The sequence below is a fragment of the Haemaphysalis longicornis genome, unplaced genomic scaffold, assembly GCF_048455015.1.
Source record: "Haemaphysalis longicornis isolate Haplotype H1 unplaced genomic scaffold, Haemaphysalis longicornis Haplotype H1 scaffold_2, whole genome shotgun sequence".
In the NCBI taxonomy this organism is placed as follows: Eukaryota; Metazoa; Arthropoda; class Arachnida; order Ixodida; family Ixodidae; genus Haemaphysalis; species Haemaphysalis longicornis.
Genome location: NW_027526295.1, coordinates 131606136 through 131632566, shown reverse-complemented (window position 1 = coordinate 131632566; position 26431 = coordinate 131606136). Strand labels below are relative to the sequence as shown.

Sequence of the window (26431 nt, the reverse complement as noted above, 5' to 3'; positions counted from 1 at the left end):
GCGGCACACGTACATACAATTACATACAAAATTTTCTTACCGATCGCACCGCCAACCTTAACCTCGGCCCCATCCGATCAGTCTGCTTTCGTGCCCGACCGCGTGGTCGGGCACGAAATGACTGACACCCCAGGGGTCAGTCATTTCCCCACTCCTCTTTAATCTTGCCCTGCTACAACTTCCGCCACTTCTACAACAAATTCCACACATACAACACGCACTTTATGCAGACGATCTGACCATTTGGACCACAGGGGGTTCGATTGGGGAACAGCAAGACGCCCTCCAAGAAGCCATTAACACCACCGACAACTACCTTACAGCCCGCGGCCTCAACTGTGCACCAGAAAAATCTGCCCTTCTCGTCCTCCAAAAACGCACGCAAGGCCGTAAACGACAACCCCTCCCAGACCCACAATTAAGCCTACATGGCGCTCCAATCCTAACCACCCCTACAATTCGTGTTCTGGGTCTTACTATTCAATCAGACGGCGCAGGCATTTCTACTATTCGTAAATTACAAGGAACACTATTGCAAATCACGCACCTCATCAAACGCATTGCTAATCGTCGACAAGGACTGAAAGAAAATGACCTCGTGCGCCTAATTCAAGCCCTCCTAATTAGCCGCATCCAATACGGAACTCCATATTTGGCTCTCAAAAATAGTGAAATACAAAAACTCGATATAATCATCCGGCAAGCCTATAAATTAGCACTAGGGCTACCACCGACAACTTCCACTGCCAAATTACTACAGATGGGACTTCATAACACCTGGGACGAACTTCGAGAGGCACATCATGTCAACCAGATCGAACGGCTCAAGCTTTCACACACTGGCTGTCACCTCCTCCGTCGCCTCGGCTACCCACTACCTACCACCCATCACCCCCGCCAACGCATCCCTCTCGAAATACGCGATTGCATCTCCGTCGCCCCAATACCCAAGAATATGCACCCCCTTCATAACCAGGGTCGCCGACAAGCCCGGATTCGAATGCTTCGCAAGATGCTTCAAGTCAAGCCACGAGAAACCCGCTACGTTGACGCCGCCAAATATGCCGATAAACCAGCCTTCGCAATTTCAACAGTGGACCACCGAGGAATTGAATTGGCTTCCGCAACAGTAATTGGCAACAACTCCACAACTGCAGAAGAAATCGCAATAGCCCTCGCAGCCACTTCATCTCAAGACATTATCACCATCGTCACAGATTCGCAAGCTGCCTGTCGCCATTACGCCGCCGGTCACATAGCTCCCTTAGCCCTCCGCATTCTAAAGTCCATCCCTAACCCTCCTTACCTCTACATTCTCTGCACCCCGGGACATGAGTCTCTGGAGGGGAATGAGGCGGCTCATGCTGCCGCCCGCGCGCATATCGACCGGGCGTTCCCCTCCAACACTCCAGCATCACCGTCGGAAGTCCACCATTCTGTGCCTCAAAAATTAAACGACATCCTCGAACATTACCGCCTCGAACGCCGCATCTTTCCCCCACCCCACGACAAGTTGACTAAGGAAGAAGCCACCACGTACCGCCGCCTTCAAACCAACACCTACCTGCATGGCACCCTCCTCCACGCCATTCATCCCACCTCCTACTCCGCCATCTGCAAGTACTGTCCCCAACCCTGCACACTGTATCATATGATTTGGGCGTGCTCCCACACACCATCCCTCTCCCCTACTCCCTCCCCCAACCATGAGCAGTGGGAAGGCATGCTAGCCAGCCCGGACCACGGTGACCAGCTTCGGCTGGTTGAAAGGGCCAGCCTGGCAGCGACCGCCCAGGGACTTCTGGACTGAGAAGACCCCCCATTGCCACTACTACAAATACTAATATTGAAATAAAGTTTATTCCTCCTCCTCCTCCCACATCGGACGTCGTCACAAGGTTATCTAACCGCCAAGAATACGATAGTGGCACTCCACCTGACAACCGCACTGTCTGAGCTTTAGAGACCAGGGGCCCAATTCTCTAAAACGAGAGGCCGCCGTTTCGAAACGACCGGGTAGCGCCATGCAAATGCGTGTGTTTTGGGGTTGGGGCGACGCTTTGAGCTGTTTCGGGACGTGAGAATACATACAGAAAAGCACTGTGGCAAGAGGCGAAGCAGCAAGCGAAACGACGGGGGGCGGTGGGGGTCGCTTTGCGCCCTTGCCACAGTGCTTTTCTGCAGGTATTCTCACGTCCGGAAACAGCTCAAAGCGTCGCCCCACGACGTAGCAAACCGTGCGCGATGGCAAGCAAAGCTTGTGGGCTAGCAGTAGTGGTAGTAACTTTTGTCGTGCCCGTGATGGGGTTAAAAAGGAAAAGGGCGGAGAAGGTGGTGCCTCCTACTGGTCTTTCTCCCCTCTTCCTCAGTCGCCGGCAGATGTCCTCGGAGTCTGGCGGCGGCCGCGGCCACCAGGACGACCCGAAATTGTACTTTTGGGCCGGGGGTGAGGAAGGCCGTCTCTCATTGCTCCGTATTCATTACAATAAACGAGATGGTCCTAGTATTTTCTTTTATTCAGACGGCAACAGTTTGCATTTCCTCACCAGCGAAGGCCTATACGAAATATTTACTCAACCGAAACTGTCTTCAGCCTCGCTCAAACACAAACGGGAAGACACAAGCAATGCATTGCTACAGCGTGCATCGGACTCGTTCGGCGTTCGCTCTTTCACACTAGGAAACAGCCGTTGAGCGCAGTACACAAGCAGCGAACGCCCAGAAGCGAATGCAACAAAATACGACGAACAGTACAAAGAGGGCTGATGACCGCGGAGCATTGATCAGCAGCCCCGACGTGAAGGTGTACAGCGCGTACATCCATACCATGACCACGTTTCCAGCGCTGTACACGCGGTCACTGTGAGCAGCGAGGGTGTCCCGGTAGGGTGATAGTCTGGGATGCACAGCTGGAATGACACCATGCACCGACGGGGCAGCAGTGCTGTACACGCGGTTAACCGTGAGCAGCGAGGGTGCATGTCCCGGCGGGGTGGTAGTCCGGGATGCACAGCTGGAATGGCACCATGCTCCGACGGGGTAGCAGCGCTGTGCACGCGGTCAACCATGAGCATCGAGGGTGTCCCGGTGTGGTGGTAGTCCGGTATGCACAGCTGGAATGTCACCATGCTCCGACGGGGTAGCAGCGCTATACACGTGCTCAACCATGAGCCGCGAGGGTGTCCCGGTGGGGTGGTAGTCCGGGATGCACAGCTGGAATGGCACCATGCACCGACGGGGCAGCAGTGCTGTACACGCGGTTAACCGTGAGCAGCGAGGGTGCATGTCCCGGCGGGGTGGTAGTCCGGGATGCACAGCTGGAATGGCACCATGCTCCGACGGGGTAGCAGCGCTGTGCACGCGGTCAACCATGAGCATCGAGGGTGTCCAGGTGGGGTGGTAGTCCGGGATGCACAGCTGGAATGTCACCATGCTCCGACGGGGTAGCAGCGCTGTACACGTGCTCAACCATGAGCCGTGAGGGTGTCCCGGTGGGGTGGTAGTCCGGGATGCACAGCTGGAATGGCACCATGCACCGACGGGGCAGCAGTGCTGTACACGCGGTTAACCGTGAGCAGCGAGGGCGCATGTCCCGGCGGGGTGGTAGTCCGGGATGCACAGCTGGAATGGCACCATGCTCCGACGGGGTAGCAGCGCTGTGCACGCGGTCAACCATGAGCATCGAGGGTGTCCCGGTGTGGTGGTAGTCCGGGATGCACAGCTGGAATGGCACCATGCTCCGACGGGGTAGCAGCGCTGTACACGTGCTCAACCATGAGCCGCGAGGGTGTCCCGGTGGGGTGGTAGTCCGGGATGCACAGCTGGAATGGCACCATGCACCGACGGGGCAGCAGTGCTGTACACGCGGTTAACCGTGAGCAGCGAGGGTGCATGTCCCGGCGGGGTGGTAGTCCGGGATGCACAGCTGGAATGGCACCATGCTCCGACGGGGTAGCAGCGCTGTGCACGCGGTCAACCATGAGCATCGAGGGTGTCCCGGTGTGGTGGTAGTCCGGTATGCACAGCTGGAATGTCACCATGCTCCGACGGGGTAGCAGCGCTGTACACGTGTTCAACCATGAGCAGCGAGGGTGTCCCGGTGTGGTGGTAGTCCGGTATGCACAGCTGGAATGTCACCATGCTCCGACGGGGTAGCAGCGCTGTACACGTGCTCAACCATGAGCAGCGAGGGTGTCCCGGTGGGGTGGTAGTCCGGGATGCACTGCTGGAATGGCACCATGCTCCGACGGGGTAGCAGCGCTGTAACGCCGTCAACCATGAGCAGCGAGGGTGTCCCGTGGCGCCATGCTCCGACGGGGTAGCGAATACGCGACGTAGGCCTGCAGCAGGCCTCGCGCCACTCGGCACGATAAGCAAGCGGCATTCTCGGTCTATTCTTGAAGGAACGGTGCACGAACGGGTCCGCCACCGGCCCCTGTCATCTCGTGTCCCGTGTAGAGAATCTTGCCTCCACCGCAAGGCAGGGAGACTCACGCCGTGGCCACCGCTGCTGTGTGCGACCCGCAGCCGTTGGGGATGCTGGTTCAGTGTTATGCAGCCGTGCCACCCCTTCGTTTTCTTCCTCCCTGTCGCTACTGCAGTCGCCGTCGCTCCCCTACTCGTCGTCGCCGCCACTGCCGCAGGGAACTCCCTCTCCGTGGCTGACGTGAAGGGAAGCCGTACAACCGGGGTGGCCGGTGGTTACCGCAGGCATGGCGATGGAATGCGAGCCCACCGCAACGCCCTCGTGAAGATACGTGACGTCACTGTTGGATGGTGGTGGTGGTGGTTCCAGTGAAATGGCGCGTACCCACTCAGGGGGATTGGCCAGGAAATGGGCGCCTTACCGAAATAAATTAGGTAATTTTTGAAGGGAAAGAAAAATTTTTAATTATTAGGATGGATTAGCAGTAGATGAGTAGAGAAATAAAAGTAAGGAGATTAGAGAAATAAAGAAAAAAAAGGTAAAAACGAACACCATTTAATGAAAATTGGAAGTAAGAAACACGAAGAAAGTGGTACAGACGAAGCAGTGAGCTTGGCGCGCATACTCTTGACAAGAAAATCCAGTTAAGCTAAATGCTGTCTAGCACGGCAGACGGCCTGATTCCAGGATCAATGAGTGCAACGCACTGCAAAGATCCCCGTGGCAGAATCCCAGTTCCTTCGCCCCGAATGACAAAATAACTGTAGCAGACAGCGGGAGGTTTAGCCGGCTGCGTGTACTTTCTAGGTATCTTCGTCTTATCGAGGAGAACCGTCGGCAGGAGGATGACGATGGTGAAGAGGACGACGACGACGATGATGACCCACATCAGTTGATTATGAGGATGTTCCACGCAAAATTCCTCAACATGTACTACTTCCTCTTGCTGTTTACTGTTTTTATGTATAACTCTGTAACCCACTCCCCACTGAAAGGCCTTTGGACTTCACGATACAAATGAACAAGTGAATAAATAAATGCATGCGTAAATTCTCGCTTACGAGGGATTGGTCAAGAAGTTGGTTAAGTCATTAGCAGAACCAATTATACCGCAAAGAAGAAAATTGGACAGAAAGGATAATCTAGTCATAATAAAATAAGAACAACGACGGCGTGGAAGTGCGTGGCAAACTTTTTCCTCCTCTTACTCAACCTCAGCGGAGGCACAAGAATGTATACTCCAGGGCGTGGTTTAGGTAATGGCTATAAAGAATTTCTGCGGATAAACGGTAACCCGGCATCAGCATACAACACTTAAAGTGACCCAGAAAAGCCTTTTGTAAAAGTTACAAAAGGCCTTTATTGTCGCGTAGTACCAATATTGCGATGCAATGCCGTTGGAATTATTCATCTACATTCGGTATTAGCTGTGCCAGAAGCAATTAAGTGCACCTCTCCCCTCTTGCCGATCGATTCTTCCTCCCTCTCTGATTCTTTCAAAGCAGCTGGAAACACTGGGAACAGCCATGTGACATCGCGACGCTCGACTTCCGTTCTCCGCTAGCTACATTCCTGCACCCAGGCACGCGTCAATCGCTGCAGACCCGCCTTTGCCTCGGGTTCGCACAGGAAGGAGGAAGAGCAGCCGGAAGCCAATGGCAGTGACGTTGCCGGCGACCGACGATCGGCCGAATCAGGGGGGCGCCTCGCCGTTGCGTCAGCCGCGATCGCCGTTGCGTCAGCCGTGGTCGGCGTTGCGTCAGCCGGGGCCGGCTCGCTGCGGCGGCGCGCTCATCGGCTGAGAAAGGCGATCTTCAAAAATTGTTTACAAATTATCCGTACAACGTATGGGGCTCACACTTGGCTCAAGCATCCCCCGTTATGCGCTCTACCCCATGAATGCATTTGATTGCCACCTTCACAAAGCTTTTCTGGGTCCCTTTAACTGGCGGAAAGAGGCAAAATCGGGCGCATCATCTCCCATGACTGTCGACACGATGCTACTAGCATTCTTTCGGTTAGCACGCACGTAGCATTCGCACTTGCCAACCTATTTTTCTTCTCGCCACTGTTGCTGGCTATGGGTCATAGAAATAAGCTCCCAGTTAACGTCGACAACCCTATGAACCACGACTCATTTATCAGAGTTACAGTTATTCCTCAATGTATAAATCATTTTTCAACGTTTGTGTCACTTTTTAACCTGATGAATTTGTTCAATCTTTCATGGTTCTAAGGTTTTAAACCTGTGTCATTTATAACACTGTCATTTTTGAAATTGGATAACTGTTGTGACCCTTTTTGTGTACCCGTATTTTGCAACGACGCATTTTGACATGAATGTGTTTGTATTTGTATTTCCATGAGCGTTGCTCTTTTAATGTTAAAATCTCTTTTTTTTTCACTTCCATCTCTATGTAACGCCCGTAAGGGCCGTTAAGGTAAATGAATAAAAAAAATTGTGTAGACAAACTATTTCTCCTCCCCCCGATTTCAGCCCCCTTCAGCCCTTCATTCGTTTGAAGGTCTTGGTAGTACTAAAACCAGCAGTGCCATGTTTCTACGAGCTTCCTGTGCATCACTGGTGTAATTGAGAGAGGCCTGAAAACGTAAGCATGTGGCGTGAAAGCGAACATCCTTTTAAAACTGGCCAAAGCTATGTCTGAACGCTGAGCAGGCAAACTGTACTGCTGGCGGGTTGGTAGTTCATATTGAACAGCTATACAGCGCAAACGCAAACAAAGACGAGAAAGACGATGGGGCGAGTGCTGACTTCCGATTGATTTTTTTTTTCGCGAAAAGCTTGCAAGCTTATGAGTAACCACCAGAATACAGAATAAAAAGAAATAGAGACAAAATGCGATATGATACAACCATCCGCCATGTCAAACGCCTACATCAAACCTGATGATTTCACGAGAAAACCGTGACCAAGGTCGCTTGGCATTCAGAGACACGGCCAGGTAAAGGTCGTAAATAATTCTTTATAAATATTGAAATGTCAGGCAGCTTGGTGACAAATACTTCAAAGGGAGTATATTCAGATCAGGCTAAGTGAATCTGCGTATGAGTGCATAGTCTTATTGAGCGTATTCTTGATTTCAAAAACTAATGGCCACAGGCCTGGGAGCGCCCCAGCGTCATATAGCTATAGGCGAATTTCCGAAGAGTGCACGGGACCCCTCATAATGCGGTGCAAGGTGACTTCAGCAGTCTAAGCCAATCGCACACGTCTACACGCCTTATCTGACAAAATCACCGCATCTAGCTTGTTTCTACACCCCCGAAGGACTTAAGACCAACACCTTTCCTCACCCAACTTGGCTAAATCGCACATATCCTACAAATACCTTACCACGTACAGGTACTGCACTTATTCAGGTATTCCAATTTATGGGGTCTTGAGTAGTGCATATAACACAGTCCTTTCAGCTTTATACACTCTCACCCCGAATTCGCTGTGAAAGAACCTGGCGACAAGCTTCGGCTGGGGCACGCAGCAACTCCTTGTCTCCGGGGCAAAGACAGAGCGGCCGCCACATAGTCTTCCGGAATGAGGGACAACTGCCACATCACCAGGTTCAAATAAAAGGACCCTCCATCGCCTTGGGTCCAGAATTTTAGGGGCAAATAGAGTTTATTCCTCCTTTTCCTCCATCCACGGGCCCTAGATGCTTTCGGCGCTGGTCCGTGGATGATGATGAAAACATTCTTTATTTGAATATCAAAATTGTTGGTTGGTGCCCCTATTCCGGAAGTCCGTTAGATTTGGTTCCGCTCTTGCCCTATCCGTCAGCTCTTGCTTGAACTTTCGGGTGTACGCTGGACAGCATCACCCTTCCACCGCTCAATCGTAGGGTATTTAATCTTAGTTTTAAGTTCGTCGTTTCCGTTGACGTTCAGCTTCGCGTGTCTTTGTTGTATCAGTCGCTTCTTGACGTAGTTTGAATGAGTGAAGGACATAAGGCACGTTCGTAGCAGATGCTCCCGTCTCGGTTTGTAGCGCAGTGGGAAGAGCGCCACGTATACTTCCCGTTGCGGCCAGAGCGTCGTGGGATCGAAACCGGGCGCCGCCTAACTATTTCTTTTTATAGTGGACTGCGCTGACGTCAGCCCAAACGCTGACGGAACTGAAGAGACGCGCATGCGTAGTAGAGTGCGGACGGCGGACGACAAGAGAGGGAGGGACACAGCCCCGAGCATGAGATGCTCCGCATCTAAAAAATTTCAACAGAAATAGCCGAAACCGGCCTAAAAGGGGAAAACCAGCAAAATCGTAAACGAAAATACCCGAAATCCTATTTATAATGCATAAAAAAGCTATCATAAATAGGTTATATGCGTGATAACAAATGTTAATATTCAAATATGACAAAACCTTGAAAAAAAAAAAGCGGTAACGGGATTTGAAGCCGGGTTAGGACGTTCGCTTCGCAGGTGCGGAGCCACTACACCACGAGACCAAGCAGTTCTGAGCGATTAAATTGAGGGCCACATGCACGTGTACATAGCTTGAAATATTCCCCTAAATGGCGCCATGCGTCGCTTGGCTGTGCTAATGATTAGGAAGCGCCTATACGCCGCAAGGAAAACGATGTAAAAGAAAACGTCAGATGTCTTTGATCCAATCACCATCGCCATTATCAACGCCGCAATCATAATTCACTTTCACTTTCCCTGTCTCTTTTTCTATCTTTCTCTCTATTCGACAATGCCTCTGAAGAACAAGTGTCCTCCCATAGCCAGCGTGCGCAAATACAGTAAGCGTGTTTCAGTGATAAGCAGAAGTTCCTCCGTCGCTCTAAAATCACCACATGAATATAGGGGTAGCGCGCGTTCGGAAAATCATCGCAGATTCTCAGAGGCATTCCTTAAAAAAATCTTCACTAAATTCCTGCGGAATTTCTTACTTCGCGGTGCTTTTTTAGAGGGCTGCGCCACGTGATCGTTAGTTGTCGTACGACGATTTAGCAGGACCACCCCTGATACAAATAAAGGGACATAACACATAAAGGGACATAACTATTTAGCGTTAGCGCTGGTCGACCCCATGATTGCCTGCTCAACAATATAAGCCAACATCGAACAAGACTGCGTTACATGAGACAAAGTGTGCATGAACAACGGCAAGCAGAGCTTGTACGCTATAGCGGGTCTATTTTTTATGCGCTTGCAGTAAATGGACAATAGCAAACTGTCGAACATTTTATTCACCCTCCAGTAGTTTCCCCTCACTCACCCCCCAATGCCTGAAACATATTCTCTCTGAACAAAAATATGCAAATTCTCTTAGCTCCACTGAAATAAGGGCAGAAACAAGACAATGCCACAGCGTCGGCCAGACTCCTGTAGAGCGCGCTCTCTCTCTTCAGCAAACATTCGTTTAGCGCACCACGCAACGAGTATGACGAGTGCGAAGAGAATGCGACGGAAATGACACCAAGAAGAGTACGAAGGAATCGATGACCACGAAACGAACGGCAGTCCCGACCTGACGCTGTACAGCGCGTACATCCAGTTCACGGTCATGACGCCCACGTTGCCAGCGCTGCACACACGGTGGGCCGTGAGCTGCGACGCGTCCCCGCTGGATGGTATTGTGGGATGCACCACTGGGACGGCACCATGTTCCGACGGGGTAGCACACACAGGTCGCAAGCGGCGTTCTCGGCTTCTATATTGGGAGGGACGGTGCAGCAACGTGTCCGCGCAGCGGCACGAACACGTAGCACCGGCCCCTGCCATTCCGCCGCCGATGTAAATACCCTTGCGGCCACCGCAGGCCAAGGCAACTCGGGCCGTGGCCGCCGCTGCTGTCGACCGCCCGCAGCCGTTGCGGTTACCGACACGGTCTTCTTGTGCCGCGGCGGCCGCGTCTTCGCTTTCCTCCTGCCGTCCCGCTTCGTCACCCTCCACCCTCGCCGTGGTTGTCGTCAAGGGAAGCCGCACAACCGGGGTGGCCGGTGGTTGTTGCCTTAGCACTAACGATGGCGTACGGCGATGAAATTAGAGGACTGCGCATGCCCTGTCGGGCATGAGTGGCGCCGTCGTCGAGCCAGCTGGATGACGGTGACGACGAAAACGGCGACGGTGATTATGATGATGATGATGATAAAAACGATGACGATGATGATGACCCACGAACGAAGGATGTATCTTGCCTAGATTGTATGTAAGCCATGAGGAGCTCTATGGCATCTGGTGATTGTGATGACGGCCCACATAAAATGGCCCACTCTGTGGGATTGGCCAATAGGATTCGATAAAGTCGTTAAACAACAACAAAGGGAGAAACGAGATTTAGTCCAGATGGCGAGGACTGTGTAGAAGTGCTGAAAAAGGCTACCCATCCTACAACGGGAGCGGAGGCACAGAAATGGATTCGCCAGAGCTGGCGAACCCGCAGACTCGTCATTCTCCTGGATTTTGCGTTTCGTGCGAGTCCCCGAACACACAAAATGTTACTAGTGAAACAGTTGAAGCAGTTGAAGCAGTTTCTTCCAAGGCATACACTACAATTGAATCGGTCCAACCACCTTGACATCGAACCTTTTCATATACATCTAATCACGCTTCCTCATCATCATCGAATCAACCCTCCCTCATCCACATACCCTCTTCCACGCCATGCGGCGAAAGAAGCGCTCTAAAAAAACCACATTGTTTGTTATATATGACGGCGTGCGCTCGTTTTGCGTTCCGGGTATGATTTTCCAAATTTTCAATGTGCCTTCAAATTTCAAATCTGTTGCCGTTTAACGGGCCAAAATTACATCTGGGCTATGAGCCACGCTGTAGTGCAAGGCGCCGGATTAATTGCGACAACCTGGGGATATATTTAACGTACGCCGAAAAAAACCTCGATCGTCTTCGCTTTTCGCCTCAATCTAAAAAGCGGTCACCGCGGCCGGGGCCGCACCCGTGTCCTTGGGCTTAGAAACACAACGCCTTAGCCACTGAGCCACCACGCCGGCGGCCTTTGGATGTGGATAACGCCAGAATTTAAATGCTTATAAGCACCTCTACCTGGTCTCAACCCGTAAACCCGTCTGTGCATATGTAACGCTTAGTATGTCACACGTTCCCTGCATGCAAAAATGTTAGTACTAGAAAGCTTCTAAGGCCTTCATATTTACCTACAAGGCAGCGCATATTGCTCTTCTCTTAAAAATGTCTTCTGAACAGTGCATATGTGCATATGGTTGCAGCGGACCTCTGTGTACAGCTTTTCATGGGTATTATTGGGCGTTTTGGGTGGTATATACATAAAAATGTAGGAGAGGCTACTGAAAGTTTTATCACATTCGTGCTACCAGCCTCGCAATAAAGAAATCGGCGGTGTATAATAAACTTATTTACATAGCATTTAGAGATGACGAAAAAGCCGTTGATTCCGAATAAACATCTGCAGTTAAGCAACTAAGCCTGCAGAGAGTAGGGAGTAGGTGAGATTCTGAAGAAGACCTGCAAAGAATGCTTCTGGAATTTTCTCAGAAAGCCTTGCCGTAGGGTTACGATAATATGAGTAAGACAAAAGTAATGTTAAATAGACATGCAGTTGAAATGCTGGGACAGGTGGGTGATTGTAACTGTCTTGGGTAAGTTGTAAGTGGCGATCCAAACTACGAGAGGGAAATCAGGCGTATAATTGCTACCGGTTGGAGAGCATTCGGCACCCATTAATTATAAAGTAACGAACGGATAGGCTACATCTGTCACTAAAAAGAAAAGGGGGCAACCAATGCGTACAGGTGATGACTTAAGGCTCAGAAACTTGGGGACTTGTTTAAAGCTTCGAAAGAAAACTGAGGTCGTCCCAACGAGACATGGAAAGAAGTGTGGTAAGAGTAACACTAACAAACTCGGGTGGAAGACAACCTAGGTCAAATTAAGAGACAGAAATGGTGTCGGGCTGGACATGTGCGGAGACTGGTCGCCTGTAGACAACCAGGGTAGTGGAGTGGCTACCGAGACTGGGCGTGAAATATGGGAGGACCGATAACTCGATGGAGGGCTGATATAAGGAAGTTCGGCGGCAACGAGCGCGTACGGACTGCACTGGATGGCAGCAGATTGAAGTCGGCGTGTAGTAGACATGCAATAGGTTGTTGATGGTAATGATGTTGATTACGATAAAGCCTAATGGACTTCATATTTTCATGAAAAACCTGTTCTGTGGAGCCTAAAAAGTGCCTTCACAGCAGCGCCTTCGAGTAAAGTGGTGAAGCCGACTAAAAGGGCCCTGCTAACGCGTAGTGTCTTTGGAGATGTTTAATAAAGGCGGGGTGGGCCTCATACCTTGATATCAGGCTCCTTAAATTTCCCTAAAATGTTGTCACGCTTCGCACCGTAAATGCACCGTAACAATATTCTTCCCGGCTTTTGTATTTGTGTATAGTAGTGAAACCAACTTTCAAGGGACTGGGTGTATTTCACGGAGGTATTTAATAGGAGGCCGCTGGGCCACCATACCTTGATATCAGATTCCCTTAAAATAGTGTCTTTCAATCACAACACTGGTGCCCAATAGGGAAGTTCCCTCTAAAGGTGTTCGGTATTCAGCGCTTTGCGCAGATACATAGGGTCTTACGAAAGTATTTCATAATGTGGTCCAGGGCCTTCCTACTTCGATTTGTGGATGTTTATAAGTCGCCTGAAAAAAACGACTTCCTGCGTATCGTATCCTAATGAGTATCTTAATAAAGCCAACTTTAAATGGTCTCTGATTACAGCAGGGCGGCTTGCGAAGCTATCTGAGAATTTCCAGTACGTAGTTTCTGCGTTCTTTTACCTACAAAGCATACAGGGATTTCGCCTATCCGGAAAGCCAAAAAAACATGCCGAGTTTCACCAAAATATCGCCTCATACGATCGGGGTCTATCACCATTTGTTACATTGGTTGGTGATTGGTGCAATAAATGGCTCATGCGACTTGACGTGACGAATTGTAAATACATGCGAATTTCGCGTCGTGCTAATACTGTTGACCCGTGTACGAATAGTCTTTATGGCGCTTCTTTATCACACGTCGATTCATACAAATACCTGTCTTCATATCACAAAAAACCTGTCTTGCCAAGTGCATGTTTACTATATGACGAACAATTCTAATCGCATGCCCGAAAATTTACGTCGTAATTTTTTATCTGCACCTTCATCGCTGAAACTAGCTCTTTACAAAACACTGGTACATCCGAGATTAGAATGCGTATGCGCCATCTGGGATCCTTCCAAACACACTGTCCTCCTCGCCCTCAAATCCACTGAAAACCGCGCAGCTCGTTTTGTATTTGCTAACTACTCTCGCCATTCCAGCGTAACTGCAATGAAGAAGTCGGTAAACTTGCCTGACCTGTCATTGCGCCGTAAGTGTTCACGGCTTTCACTCTTTCACAAAATTTTTCATCACAACCCCATTTAAAAAAATGGGGTTTTTCACAAAAACCCCATTTCCCAAAAAGCTTTTCACAAACCCCTCCTATATTTAGTCCCGTTTGGACCATGGTTTAAAACTTGGTGTGCCATTTAGTCGAGCTAATCTTTATCATGACTCCTTCAATCTACGAACAAGCAGAGACTGGAAACATCTTTCCGCCGCCATCACCTCCATCACAGGCATAAATAACTTCAAGGTCGTCACCCATCAAAGTGCTTTAAATGTATTGTTGGCACATTTTTAGTTTTTGTTCAAACCCACACCTTTCTGTAATGCCCTCGGGCCCTGAAAGTAAATAAATGAAGGGAAATGGAATGAAATGAAATGGGCGAGCCCGGGACGATTGCCTCATAAACACCAGCAGCAGCATCATAATCGCGATTATTATCACTACCGTCACTGTTACGATCATCATCGCCTAAACTCGGTTGGTGAACCGCTGCTGGGGCGGCGGAATTCAGATGCCGCTGAGACGTCGGGGAGGAAGACTGATGGGAAAATTTTGACTGAGCATCTGAGTAAGTGAATATCTCTTGGCGGCAGTCGCCTGTTGGGACAGTGGGGGCGAGACGAATAATCGAAATGCATTGAAAGGGCGAATTTTGTGCTTCCTTGCCATCCTCAGCCCTTGTGCGTTTCCATGGTGGGCTATATCCGCCCAAGCTGTAGCTGCAGGGGCTGTTATCAGCGACTGACCAGCGCGGCGGAGCTGAAAATGGCACGCGTTGCACGCGATCCGGGCCGGCTGCCTCTCCTAAAATTAGGCCCAGGAGGTCTCCTGGAAGGCATGAACCCAAACGCTTACAAACCCCTCCAGTTGAGATTTTAGGGTCGCTACGAAGCTGCAAGCTTAGCTATGAGGCTGTGAGTAGTATATGGGGGGAGGAGGTACGGTCTGACTGATTGATTTTGGGTTTAATGCACCGACGCTACACAGGCGATGAGGCGCGCCCTAGTGCGGGGCTCGGATTAATCGTGGCCTTCTGAGGATCATTATAACGCGCGCCGAAATCTCGAACGCAAGGGCGTTTCCCTTTCCGCCTCCATGAGAAAAGCTGCCGCCGCGGCCGGGAACCGAACCCTCGCCTCTGGGCTCAGCAGCGCAACCCCTTAGCCACCGGGCCACCGCGGCAAGTGGGGGGGCTTAATTTAGAGCCCCTGGTGTTATTCAACAACCACTGAAACGTCGTACACATGTCCGCTTTACGTTATTTCCGCATTGGGAAAACGGTGTCCGCGACTGGGAATCGAATTCCTCGTATCGGTACGCGGTACCCCACCCTTAACCATCTCTTCGTTGGGTTGTTGAGTGAGTTAAGTGATACGTACCAAGTCAGTTCGTGACATCTCTCCTCCGGCACGTTAATGAGAATGCAGACGAGGAAAAGGCCCGATCCAGAACGAACAAACAAGAAAAATCAGTGTCATTGCACTCTGTGAATGTGGATGACTAGCAGAGCTGTTTGTGGGTTATTGGGCGGCCACAAACTCCCCTTTAAACCGCATCTTCGCGCAGGGGAAGCATTCAGCGGGATTCCGAGGACGCTTCACTGTGCAACACACAACGTTGGAAAGCTAGCTTACCTACACCGAATTCCCTAAAGTTGGCTTTGTTTATAAACACAAACGCATTGCTGGGAAGACGTTTTTAAAGACGATAGTCTTTTTTGGGTTACTTAAACGCAGAAATTTTGGTCTGTCGGTCATTCTGTTTGTCCGTCTGTCTGTCTGTGACTCGATTCAGTCACCCGGCCAAAGTGAGGTACTATCTGCGCAATAGTCTTTTATACTCACAGCCAAATCTAAACGTCGGTGTTCATACTTGTCAACATCGTTGAACAAGAACGAGACATTACGCAAATATAAGGCAGCTGAACATCAATACACAAGTGATATTTGCAGTGTTCCTTTATTAAACAATTCATGGATGCTTGGTTTCTGTGATAGTAAATGAAATACTACTCACCGTCGCCTGCTGTTGCCAGCGCTACCTCCTGGAGGTATTTAAAAAATCAAACGACAATAGCAACGGAAGGTTCCACTAGATGGGATACACGTTCCGCTTGGAACGTTCGTGCGGTATAGAGTATCGATGTTCTATAAATGTTGTATTAGGGTGCCTCAGTTCACACGCATCTCCGCCGTACCGCAGCGCTGGCATCGAGGCACCCGACTTGGAGCAGTGGAACGCGGTAAATTTGAATTGACTTGAGCAAACCTTTAGCACGTTATATTGGGAGGAGCGAGACAGAAAAGGAAAAGCATGAGAGGTAAGCGGGAAAGAGAAGGGAGGCCCTTACTTGGAGGGGCGCCAGTCGACTATCGTCTTTCGTCAACATTTGCAACGAAAGGAGCAAATATGCGGCCAATATTTGCGGGCGCGGCGTCAATCACATCGTGGAGCAGGGAGGTCAACGACTTATTGATTTCGTCGCTTCAGAATACCTGTACCGTATTCGCGTTAATTATTGTGTTTTCCGATCTTTTTTTGATCGTTATTGCGAACCATTAAGTCCAAGCTAAAGATTCCGCTATCATTCGGATGCCGACGGAAGGCTCGTGAGAATGCCTAGTTTCTGGTTTAGTACATCCATCCTCCAATGCGACATCTTTAAATGGACATTTTAGCGAGAAAGCCGGCTTCGAAGTCTGGAACAGAAAAACGGCTCCTCAAGAAGCGTTCCATTGCATGATTCACTCCATAGCGCGAACCTGAAGGTGGCAGTATAGCAAGAAAAGGCCGTCCATGCTACGAAAGGGCCACGTCCACGGCACGTGGTCAGGGAGCGAAAGAACACAGCGAAACGAGCAGACCGTAATTCCCCATCGTCGTCAACTCTTTCATTACACGGCGTCAGGAACGAGCAGCGCCGCAACGCGTGGTAGACAGATCGAAGCCATTCAAAAGCGTTAGGGCGGATCGTACAGCAAAGCTTATCAAGTGGCAACATCACAAATCCCTTCGACAACGCGGGGCGGAAGCACTGCGGGAGCTGGCACATAGAGATAGATCGAACTTTCATTGAGAGCAAGCGCTGATATTCGGGAGCCCACCCGGTCGATATATAGTCGAGGTAGAACTTCCTCGGTGCGGGCCTCTTCCACGACGATTTGAGCTGTCCACCTCTGTGTCACTGCCTTAATGTTCACACTGGCCATAAACGTGCGTGTGCGCATTTCCAACGGGGAATCTTAAACGCCGGTGCAATTTTTTTTCAGCCACTCATGCAGTACCGCGTGGACACTGTTAATACAATGAGGCACAGCACGTCTTTTCCCCAATAGCTGGCTTAAGGAGAAAAAATATAATTACAAAGAAGAGCTCTAAGTCTATCTTGTTTTTCATCTACTCTAACATTTACCTTGAGCCAATCTCGGAAACTATTCCTTCGTGAACGCGTGAATGGGTTGCAGCTAGCATAGCTAGATAGCCATTTTAACCAATCATGGATTTTTCAACGGTTTTAACTGGCCATAAACGTTTGTAGCGTGCTTCACCCTTGAAATTCGCCCTGATAAACTTTTCTACCATTTAGTGACCTGTTTCAATGCCTGTAGGAAACTGAAACTCCAAGGGCATCCTAGGCACAGTCGCTGACATTTCGCATTACGTAGTGCACGCCGCCTTATATTACAGCTTAAGCTGTTAATGTAGTGTGTAAGGCTTCTGCATTGCGCCGACCCGCTAACCCCGGTGGGTCATGTCACCCTGCAAGCGACCGTTCATTTAGGCACGGTGCTTGACGTGTGGAGGAGGCCGAAAGCGAACTGTATATACGTATTTGGCAGCGGCGGGGAAGAAATCCAAATTGAGTGATTCCTCCGAATTTCTGACACGAGCACCCGCATGATAGGAAAAGTTTGAGACTGTTTGACGAAAGAGTGAGCGAGTCATCTCGCCATTTCGACGACCTCTAAGTAAAAGTCATCGCACTGAAGTAAACTCGTGCGCATACTATACGACGCGCATCCACGACTGGTTAGGTTGTATTTTCGAACATTCCGCAACATTCTTGGTTACGCTTTTCTTGAGAACGCCAGCAAAAAAAAAAGTGGAATGACTAGCTGCACGGCCCCCGGCCCTCTACAGAAAGACTGAGTGTTGCTGGCAGGCAGGCGTTAATTGGTTTTTCTAGGGGAGTTGGCCTTTGCAGATGGCTTGCTTCTTGAGCTCTTTCTGGTTGCATATTCCAGCGGGCGTTGACACCAAGCAACATGCAGCGCTTCTAACGAAAGGTTGCGAAGCGCTGTTGTGTTAACTCCCAAACGATGTCGCAAATCACATATCGAGGTATGTTCAGGGTATTTGAAGCCTTATATTAAGATGTACAATCTTACATAGGAAAAACGAAAAAAAAAAAGGGGGGGGAAGCGAAAAACGCAAGGCATGCAGCAATGACAGCCAGCTTGAGTAATTCAGGTAAGTGCGCGAGTCCCGGATATGTGTCATACAGGCGCAGTTAGCAGCGTTACTAGTGCTCGAGCTGACCGCTTCATGCCGAGCGTTTACGGGTTCAAGCTCAAATGTGCGCGTCGTTCCCGCCTGTTTCCCACGCAGCATTTCGCGCACACCCCGGTGACGATGGCCGACCATGGCACCACTCGCCGATGCCCAGCGACCTCCTCCCGTTATGGCGCACGGGACCTGGAACCATCGGTGGTCGGCAACGCCCCACGACGCCGTCGAGTCGACACAGTTCCGCGCAACCGGACCCCGCCGGCCGAAAAGTCCCCTCGCCGTTACCGAAGCCCGGCGGAGCTAGAGGCTGCTCGGACGAGCCGCTACTCGCGCTGCGACGTCTTCAAAAACCACGCGTACAGCGTCCTCATAAAGGCTCTCATCGTGACCTGGGTCCTCCTGTTGAGTGGCGTTGTTGCCATAGCGCTCGACGCGTGGATCCCGGGCTTGTTGCTGATCCTCCTGAGCATCGCGTTCTCCATCGCCTGCTGGGTTGTGTTCCTGTGCACGTGCTCCGAGCGGTCGCGAGACTTCCTCAGGCACTTCGGTCGCTTTGCGGCCTCGCTGAAGCCCAACAAGAAGAAGAGCGATGCGCGCCAGGCCGTCTCACGTCCACCTGCGGCGGTGTCTCCAGCGGGCGCATCTGATCGTCCGTGTTGAGCCTCACACTTCCGTGAGTGAGGACATCCAGTCCGCACGCGCCTGGCAATATTCTACGGTGCTTCCTGTCACCAAAGCGAAATAGAAAGAGCTGGAAACATTACACTAAAACTGCCGTCTCTTTTTTCTATGATGTCTCTGCTGTTAGGCCGGCCGGGATCGGCTACCGCTGCTGTCGAGATTTAAGCATCTAAGCGTTATTGGCTAAGCCAAGTTAAGAATGCAGAGGAGGATTAATTAGCAAGACTGGGGGGTGTATGCGAACGAACAATGAAAAATTTCCGCAAGGCTATGGACGTTCTTTTCAGTAGCGACAAGGGCACACGGTATATCCCTCGTATGAGCACCCCGATCTGCCTATCCCTCCAGCAAGATGGGCGCTCCTCAACTTGCAGCTTGGATGAAGGAGCTCCTAGCCCTTTCTAGTGGCACTAAGCCTTCTCTTGTAACTTATCTGTGCAGCTCTTGGTGAGTTCGTATGTGCCCCAAAGATGTCACAAATGTTGAGACTAAACACGCAGGGTCACTGCTGTTGCGAACCGGCACCCAATGTCGGCCCACAGCGAGGTGGGCCAACTATGGAGTGCCCCGAATTACAGGCGGGTGTGCCCCGTTCGGACCACGAAGAGCCAGAAGAAAGCTTAAAACTGTTTAATCATGGACGAAACAAAGGGCGTACGATGTTACAGCAAACAATTGCGACAAAGGTTCTGACATGAATGTTCAAGCCGACAGCTTGACAGCTCTCGAGCTAGGCCCAAAACGCGCTGGCGCGTTGAACTGGGCGCGTTAAACTCCTAAATATTTATGTTTAATTAACTTCAGCGCGCCTCAGTCCTTGCCATGCATATGAAATACAACAAAATTTTACGTATTTTACACCACCATCCGTATATGTTTCGATCATACACAATTAGACTCGAACGCGCTTCATGACACAGCGATTTATTCACTGCAAATAGGCTTGACACATGAAGCTCCGCCGTTCGTGAAACAAACCTCTTCAGCGTCCATTAAATCTCTCTCTCTCTCTCTCTCTCTCTCTCTCTCTCTCTCTCTCTCTCTCTCTCTCTCTCTCTCTCTCTCTCTCTCTCTCTCTCTCTCTCTCTCTCTCTCTCTCTCTCTCTCTCTCATGCTCTCTCTCTCTCTTTTTATCTCGTCCTGGCTCCCTGCCTCACGTCTAACAGTCCCCCTTGACGTCTTCATTTCTCAACTGGGACCACCCCTTGTCCTGTGGAACTCATTCGCACTCTGACAAGTGAATTGTGCGCATCAGGATTGATCATGCAACGTTATCAACCCTACTCTCCGATTGAAACATTTGCGACTATTATTGCCCTCTTCTACATCCTCTACACCCAGTACACCCTCTACACCCACTGACTCAAAATTTTGGAATTTCGACGTATGGAAAGATCACCAGGTGGTCTAAATTAATCCGTGGCCCTCAACTACGGTGCCCGGTAGCCCGAGTGTAGCTTCGGCGCGCGCACATTTACCGAAGCGCCGCGGGTGGCCTTCGACCTGAATTGATTGAATAAATTTTATTCAAGACAGCGAGCGCGATGTAAGGGCGCCCGCCCGGTGAGAGATGTCCTCCGTCCAGGATGCCTTGGAACTGACCCGCTCACGTTGCCCGCTCTACCAGCATGCGCTGGCTGCTGGGTAGAGGGGTCGGAGCTGGCCGGCAACTCCACCTACTGCTGTGTGGTAATGTTGGGCTGTGGTGGTTGCGTAGGGATGTTGGAGCATTTAACGATGATGTGGTAGAGCTGCCAGATTTGGAAAAAACTGACATGTGGCTGGGTATTGGGTAGGGAACATGGCGTGGTACAGTGTATTGTGGGGGAAGGTGTTTGTCTGCAGCTTGCGTAGTGTAACTGCGTCGGTCCTGGAGAGAGTATGGTGAGGAAGTGGGTCTTTCCGTCGTTGAAGCCTATTGTTGGCAAGGTTATCGGCGTATGTGAGAAGAGGCGTGGACAGAGTTGGGGGCGGGGCGAAGGGGAGGGAGTCACCAGGGCAGTCAGCAACGGCCCGGAGTACATGCTCGCGGGCCTCGGCACGCGCGTTGCCTTCTAATCCCATGTGACCTGGAGTCCATACGATGTGTGCGAGGGGCCGACGGAGATTTTGACGTAAAATTCGTAGGGCTTGATGAGAGATACTACCGCTGAGGTGGTTGCGGCAGGCTGATTGGGAATCTGTGAGGATCGCGATTTACTCTTTGGTTTGTAAAGAGAGGGCAATCAATGGCAGCTTCTTCCGCTTTGGTGGGATGTGAGGTGCGAATCGTAACGGCGATGAATTCTTGCCCCTGGTGATTGGTGACGCTGTCAACAAACGCTTGGGGGTTGTATGGCGTGGCATCCACGCACCGAGTGGTGGTTTGTCTGTGTTGCGACGTTGTCATCCCACCGCTGACAACCCGTTGCTGCATACGGGAAGGCGTACCCGAGCCGACCTCCGTCGCCTCCGACATGCGTGTGGTAGCGTGGTGAAGCGAGCGGCGAGCCAATGGTGCTGCCTTGAAGAAGACCAGAAGCTGAAGGCAAGCTTAACTTGTTTACTTCATGGCGAGAGATAGCCGTTGGGGGAGGCAAAAAAAAAACCCGCCGTTGTCCACATCGAATGGCCGGGAAAGATATGGGTTCGGCACTCCGTCACCGAACTTAAAAATCTCGCGGGAAGTGTTGGCAAATACACGTTTGGGTGTTCGCCAGTCGTCACGAATCCCATTCTGTGCCTCGCTTCAGTTGCCAAGGGGGAGGAGAACGCTTCTCGCACGCGTGCGCGCGCGCGCGCCTAAAGGAGCGATGAAGAGAAAATGCAAGTTGGTTTTATTCGAAAGATTCCGCGTTTTATAGTTCCCCCAGCGCTTGTCCGGATACAAACGATGCTTTATTCACTGAGAAATTAAACACTGTATGTTAAAATTTTGATTTTCCCGCTAAATCGTTTGTTTTTGGCATAGAGTTAATACTTTTTGGGGTCTGCAATGACATCACAGGAACCGACCGCTCTGCAGCCTAGAATACCTTCATTCACGCATCCGCCGTACAGAGTAGAGACACGTATACGCTGGCGCCGCCATTTTGGGTCGCTCGCTCGCCGCCGAAGCAAGTCATCGTGTCAAAACCGCGCTAAAATTATCGCCGCAACGCGGTTTACTGAAGAAGTTTGAATCATATTGTCTGTTTCGCGTTGCTAGGTCTCGTGGGAAACGAAAAGAATAACGCGTTGAGCCCGTTGGCCCAATTGCGGCGGCACGGGACCGTTCAAAGGTTGTCTCCACCCTGTACAGCGGTGTTGATTTGTTTGCGTTTCTTTACGTTACCCGAACCTAGATGGCGCCACCATACCGTGGCAAGCGTTTGGTTTGTTTTTGCTCGTATTTAAACCTGGCTTGTTTTTGTTCTGGGAGAAAATATTCGTTCCCTGAAACAGTGCTCGCTCGACAAATGTGGTCACGTAAGACACCGTTGCTTGCGTCAATCGGCCAGTGTCGTCTGAGACAACCCCAAGCCCCGTAGTGCTGTGCAGCTAAACCAAGCATGCTGTGCGCAGTACGAACAGCAGTACGCATCAGTACTTCTATGTTTACATGTGCTTTCGTAACTTCCACTGTTTGTCCCATCATTCTTATTGCTTTGTAAAGAATGTGCCCCAAATTTAAGCGCAAATCGCTCGTTCGGCTAGTTTGTAAGCTCTACCTAATTTGCGTCTCCTTCTGCCGGCCTCCGCCAATCGCAGAGTTGGCTCGAATGACATCATAGGTTCTGTTGCGGGAAATGACCTGGTGGGTCGCATGGCCATTCCCTTTTTTCCTAATTATGTAGCTTATTTGTGCGAAGTTTACGTTAAAAGTGGTGTCAGTGTAATTCTAACGAGTCAATCTTTTGAATGAACCAAACTGGTGTTTTCTGTTCATGGCTCCTTTAAGAATGAACATTGGGCTAGGTGAAAGTTCTACACTGGAACTTGAGGAAATGATGACACACGCCGGAAGTGGTCACAAAGCTATCACCGCCCAGATCGCATGTTGCAGCAGAGGGATGCATAGAGTTGCTAACACGGAGTGCATTTTATCTGCGCAATTTCACGAGAAAGGCGCGACCAAATCCCTTTGCCTTCAATGACACCGTATACTCTCCCAGTTAAGGTTATATCAATCCCCACATCTATAAAAGTTAGCAAACAGCGGGGTTGCGGTGCCAATACCTCGAAGTAGGGATAGGGAGTACATTCAGCTCAAACCAATTAAACCTGCGTATAAGTATACCCAGTGTGAGCATCAACGCTGGTGCCCACTTCGAGGAGACATGGACAAGCGCCCATGTACTGTTGTGGCCATTTCACCGTGTACTTCGTCTGCTTCTCAGGACCGTTATAATAATCACGTCGTACCTCATCTCTTCCTCATACAAATCCTCATCATCATTCCTGGTGCTGGAGTTCTGGTTCCGCTCAGAATAAACGCGCTGGTCCGTCCACCTCTGGCACGTCCCTACTGTGTGACGGCTGTCCTTGACGTAGCCCTCAATAGTCTTATTCAGCATATTCTAGATATTAAAAACTGATGGCCAGATGCTTGAAGGCTTCTAAGAGATACACAGCTTGAGGCGAACTTCTTGCGAGGGCATATGGCCTCTTATTGAGATTCTGATACTCTAGTGAAAAGTGACCTCGGTAGCCTCGGTTAGTCCCCCCCGTCTAAAGGGTTTACCTGACAAATTCACTGAATCTATAGTGTGTTTCTACGGCCTCCGAGGACTTCAAACCAAAACCTTTCCTCGCGAAACTTGGTTACATCGCGTGTATCCCACACAATAAGTACTGCCTTCACCCACGCACCCAAATTCATGACTTTAGAGTGTACGAGACCTCCCAGTTCTGACCACTCCCCTTCTCTTTCTTCCTAAGCTGTCGAAGAACCTGATGACCAGCGCCAGTTTGGCTGCCCAGCAACTCCTGGTCTCTGAAGCTGAGATAGCGCGGTCGTCACCTCTTTGAATCCGAAACCACTTCCACACCACCAGGCTTAAAAAGCTTTTCCACCATCACCTATTTTAGGGGCCTTACCACCACCACCACCCTGTGTGAGTGGTCTGCAGTTTTGTGGGCAATGCTGATAGCTTCAGCTGAATAGGAGAACGTCAGAGGTCTTTGGGCGTAATCACCATCGACAATATGAACGCCGTAATCATATTTCTGGATTAATACTCTTTCTCTCGCTCTCTCTTTCCCAATGCCTCGCAAGAACGAGTGCCATCTCATAGCCAGGGTCGCACGTATACTACGCGCGTCACCGACATCAGTAAAGTTCTTTTGTCGCTGTACAATCTCAAATTGTTGCAGTATGGCCGTTGCGTACGTTCGAGAAATCAACGCATATCTCCAGAAGAATTCCAGAAAAAAATTACGTAAATTACTGCGAAGTTCCTCAGTTCACCTTGAATTTTTAGCGGGCTGTGTCACGTGAACCTTAGTCAGCGTATTACTACTAAGCTATGTCACTCTGCGCACATTGAACGAACCATATATGAAGAAAAAAAATTAAATCAGCATCCGCGGCTCAAACCAACAGTTTTGTGTCTCTACATCGCTGGTGCTTTACCGAAACCGCCAGCCACAGCAACAAGTATACTTGTATAGAGATCATTAGCAGAGGCTTATCCAGAATCTCGATTTTTGAGGGGAGGGGGGTGTAGAAATCCTCCTAGAGGGGTGTTGGGGGGCTGTTGGGAGGTATATAAATTCCTGGGCGAGGTGCTCGCAGTTGTGGAATCTTCTTTTTTTTTTTTTTTTTTGGGGGGGGGGGGGGGGTTCGAAATTCTTCTGGGGACGGGGGCGCTATTGGCGGGTGTTGGGGGTACATAAATCCCTGTCATGTAGAAAAAAATGCGCCGTATCACCAACGCTCACGTTTAGCGAGAACCCGACTAAAAAACGCCTGCTCAACAGTGCAGGCCTATAAATCAGAATGCATTTGATGAGTTCACCATGGCAAACCAGGCATGCACATGTGCTGGCGGGCCATTCTTTTCTCTCGTGCAGGAATCACACAATCGGAAACCATCAAATTTTTATTCGGCCGCCAACAGTTTCCTCTTCCTCAACATTTTTACTACAATAAAATAGTCCTCTGCCTCGCTCCGCCACGAAGAGGGCACACAAGGGCAAGGCAGTGCCACAGCGTCAGTCAGACCCTTTCGGGGTTATCTCTCCCTCGTCAGAAAGGCGCCGTTGAGCGCATCACAAACAAGTAGCACAACGCCCGGAAGCGAATGCAACGAAAATGACCCCACGAAGAGCGCGAAGAGGGTCGGTGACCGCGAAGCCTTGAACGACAGCATCGACCTGACGCTGTACAGCGCGTACATCCAGGCCACGCCCACCCCGCCCACACTGCCAGCGCTGTACACGCGCTGGGCTGTGAGCTGCAAGGCGTCCCCGCTGGATGGTATTCTGGGATGCACCATTGGGACAGCAACATGCTCCGACGGGATAGCACACGCAGGTCGTAAGCGGCGTTCTCGGCTTCTATATTGGCAAGGACGGTGCAGCAACGTGTCCGTGCAGCGGCACGAACATGTAGCACCGGCCCCTGCCATTTTGCCGCCGACGTAAATCCCCTTGCGGCCAGCGCAGGGCAGGGCAACTCGGGCCGTGGCCACTGCTGCTGTCGGCCGCCCGGCAGCCGTTGGGGTTGCCGGCTCGGCCTTGTGCCGCGGCGGCCGCGTCCTCGCTTTCCTCCTTTCGGCCCGCTTCGTCGCCGTCCTACTGGCCGTGGCCCTCGGCGTGGTTGTCGTGAAGGGAAGCCGCACAACTGGGGTGGCCGGTGCTTTTCGGCTTAGCACGAACTATGGCGTACGGCGATGGAATCTGAGCACTGCACATGCCCTGTCGAGCATGGTTGGTGTCGTCAAGCAGGCTGGACCATGGGCTGGACGACGACGACGACGACGATGATGATGATGATGATGATGAAAACGATGACGACAATGATGACCAATGAAAGAAGGGTGCATCTGGCATAGAGTTTATGTACGCTAGTGGGAAACTCAACGGCATCTAGTGTTATGATGAAGGCCGAGTCCCGACATAAAATGGCCCACTCTATGGGAGTGGCCGAAAGGTATTCGATAAAGTCATTAGACAAGAACAAACCCAGAAACGAAATGGAGATCTATCGGGGTGGTGAGAACTTCGTGACAACTAGACAAGTGACAACTAGAGCGGAGGCACAGAAATGGATTCGCCAGGACTGGCCAACCCGCAGACTTGTACTCACCTACAATTTCTCTTGGATTTTCCGTTTCGCGTGAGTCGCCGAACTCACACAGTCTTACCAGTAAAACTGTTGGAGCAGTTCTATTGTTACAAGGCATACAACGCAATTAACGTGGTCCAACAACAACAATATTTTTCATATTCAGCTAATCACGCTTC

At 50.6% G+C, this 26431-nt stretch overlaps 1 protein-coding gene across 1 annotated transcript; it reads left to right on the top strand.

The window, feature by feature from the left end:
* Positions 1-14259: 14259 nt before the first annotated feature.
* LOC144167385 (uncharacterized) lies at positions 14260-19013 on the top strand. The gene is made up of 2 exons (XM_077696661.1): positions 14260-14381; positions 18422-19013. The coding sequence occupies exon 2, from the start codon at positions 18446-18448 to the stop codon at positions 18980-18982; it is 537 nt and encodes a 178-aa protein (XP_077552787.1). The 5' UTR covers positions 14260-14381; positions 18422-18445; the 3' UTR covers positions 18983-19013.
* Positions 19014-26431: the final 7418 nt, after the last annotated feature.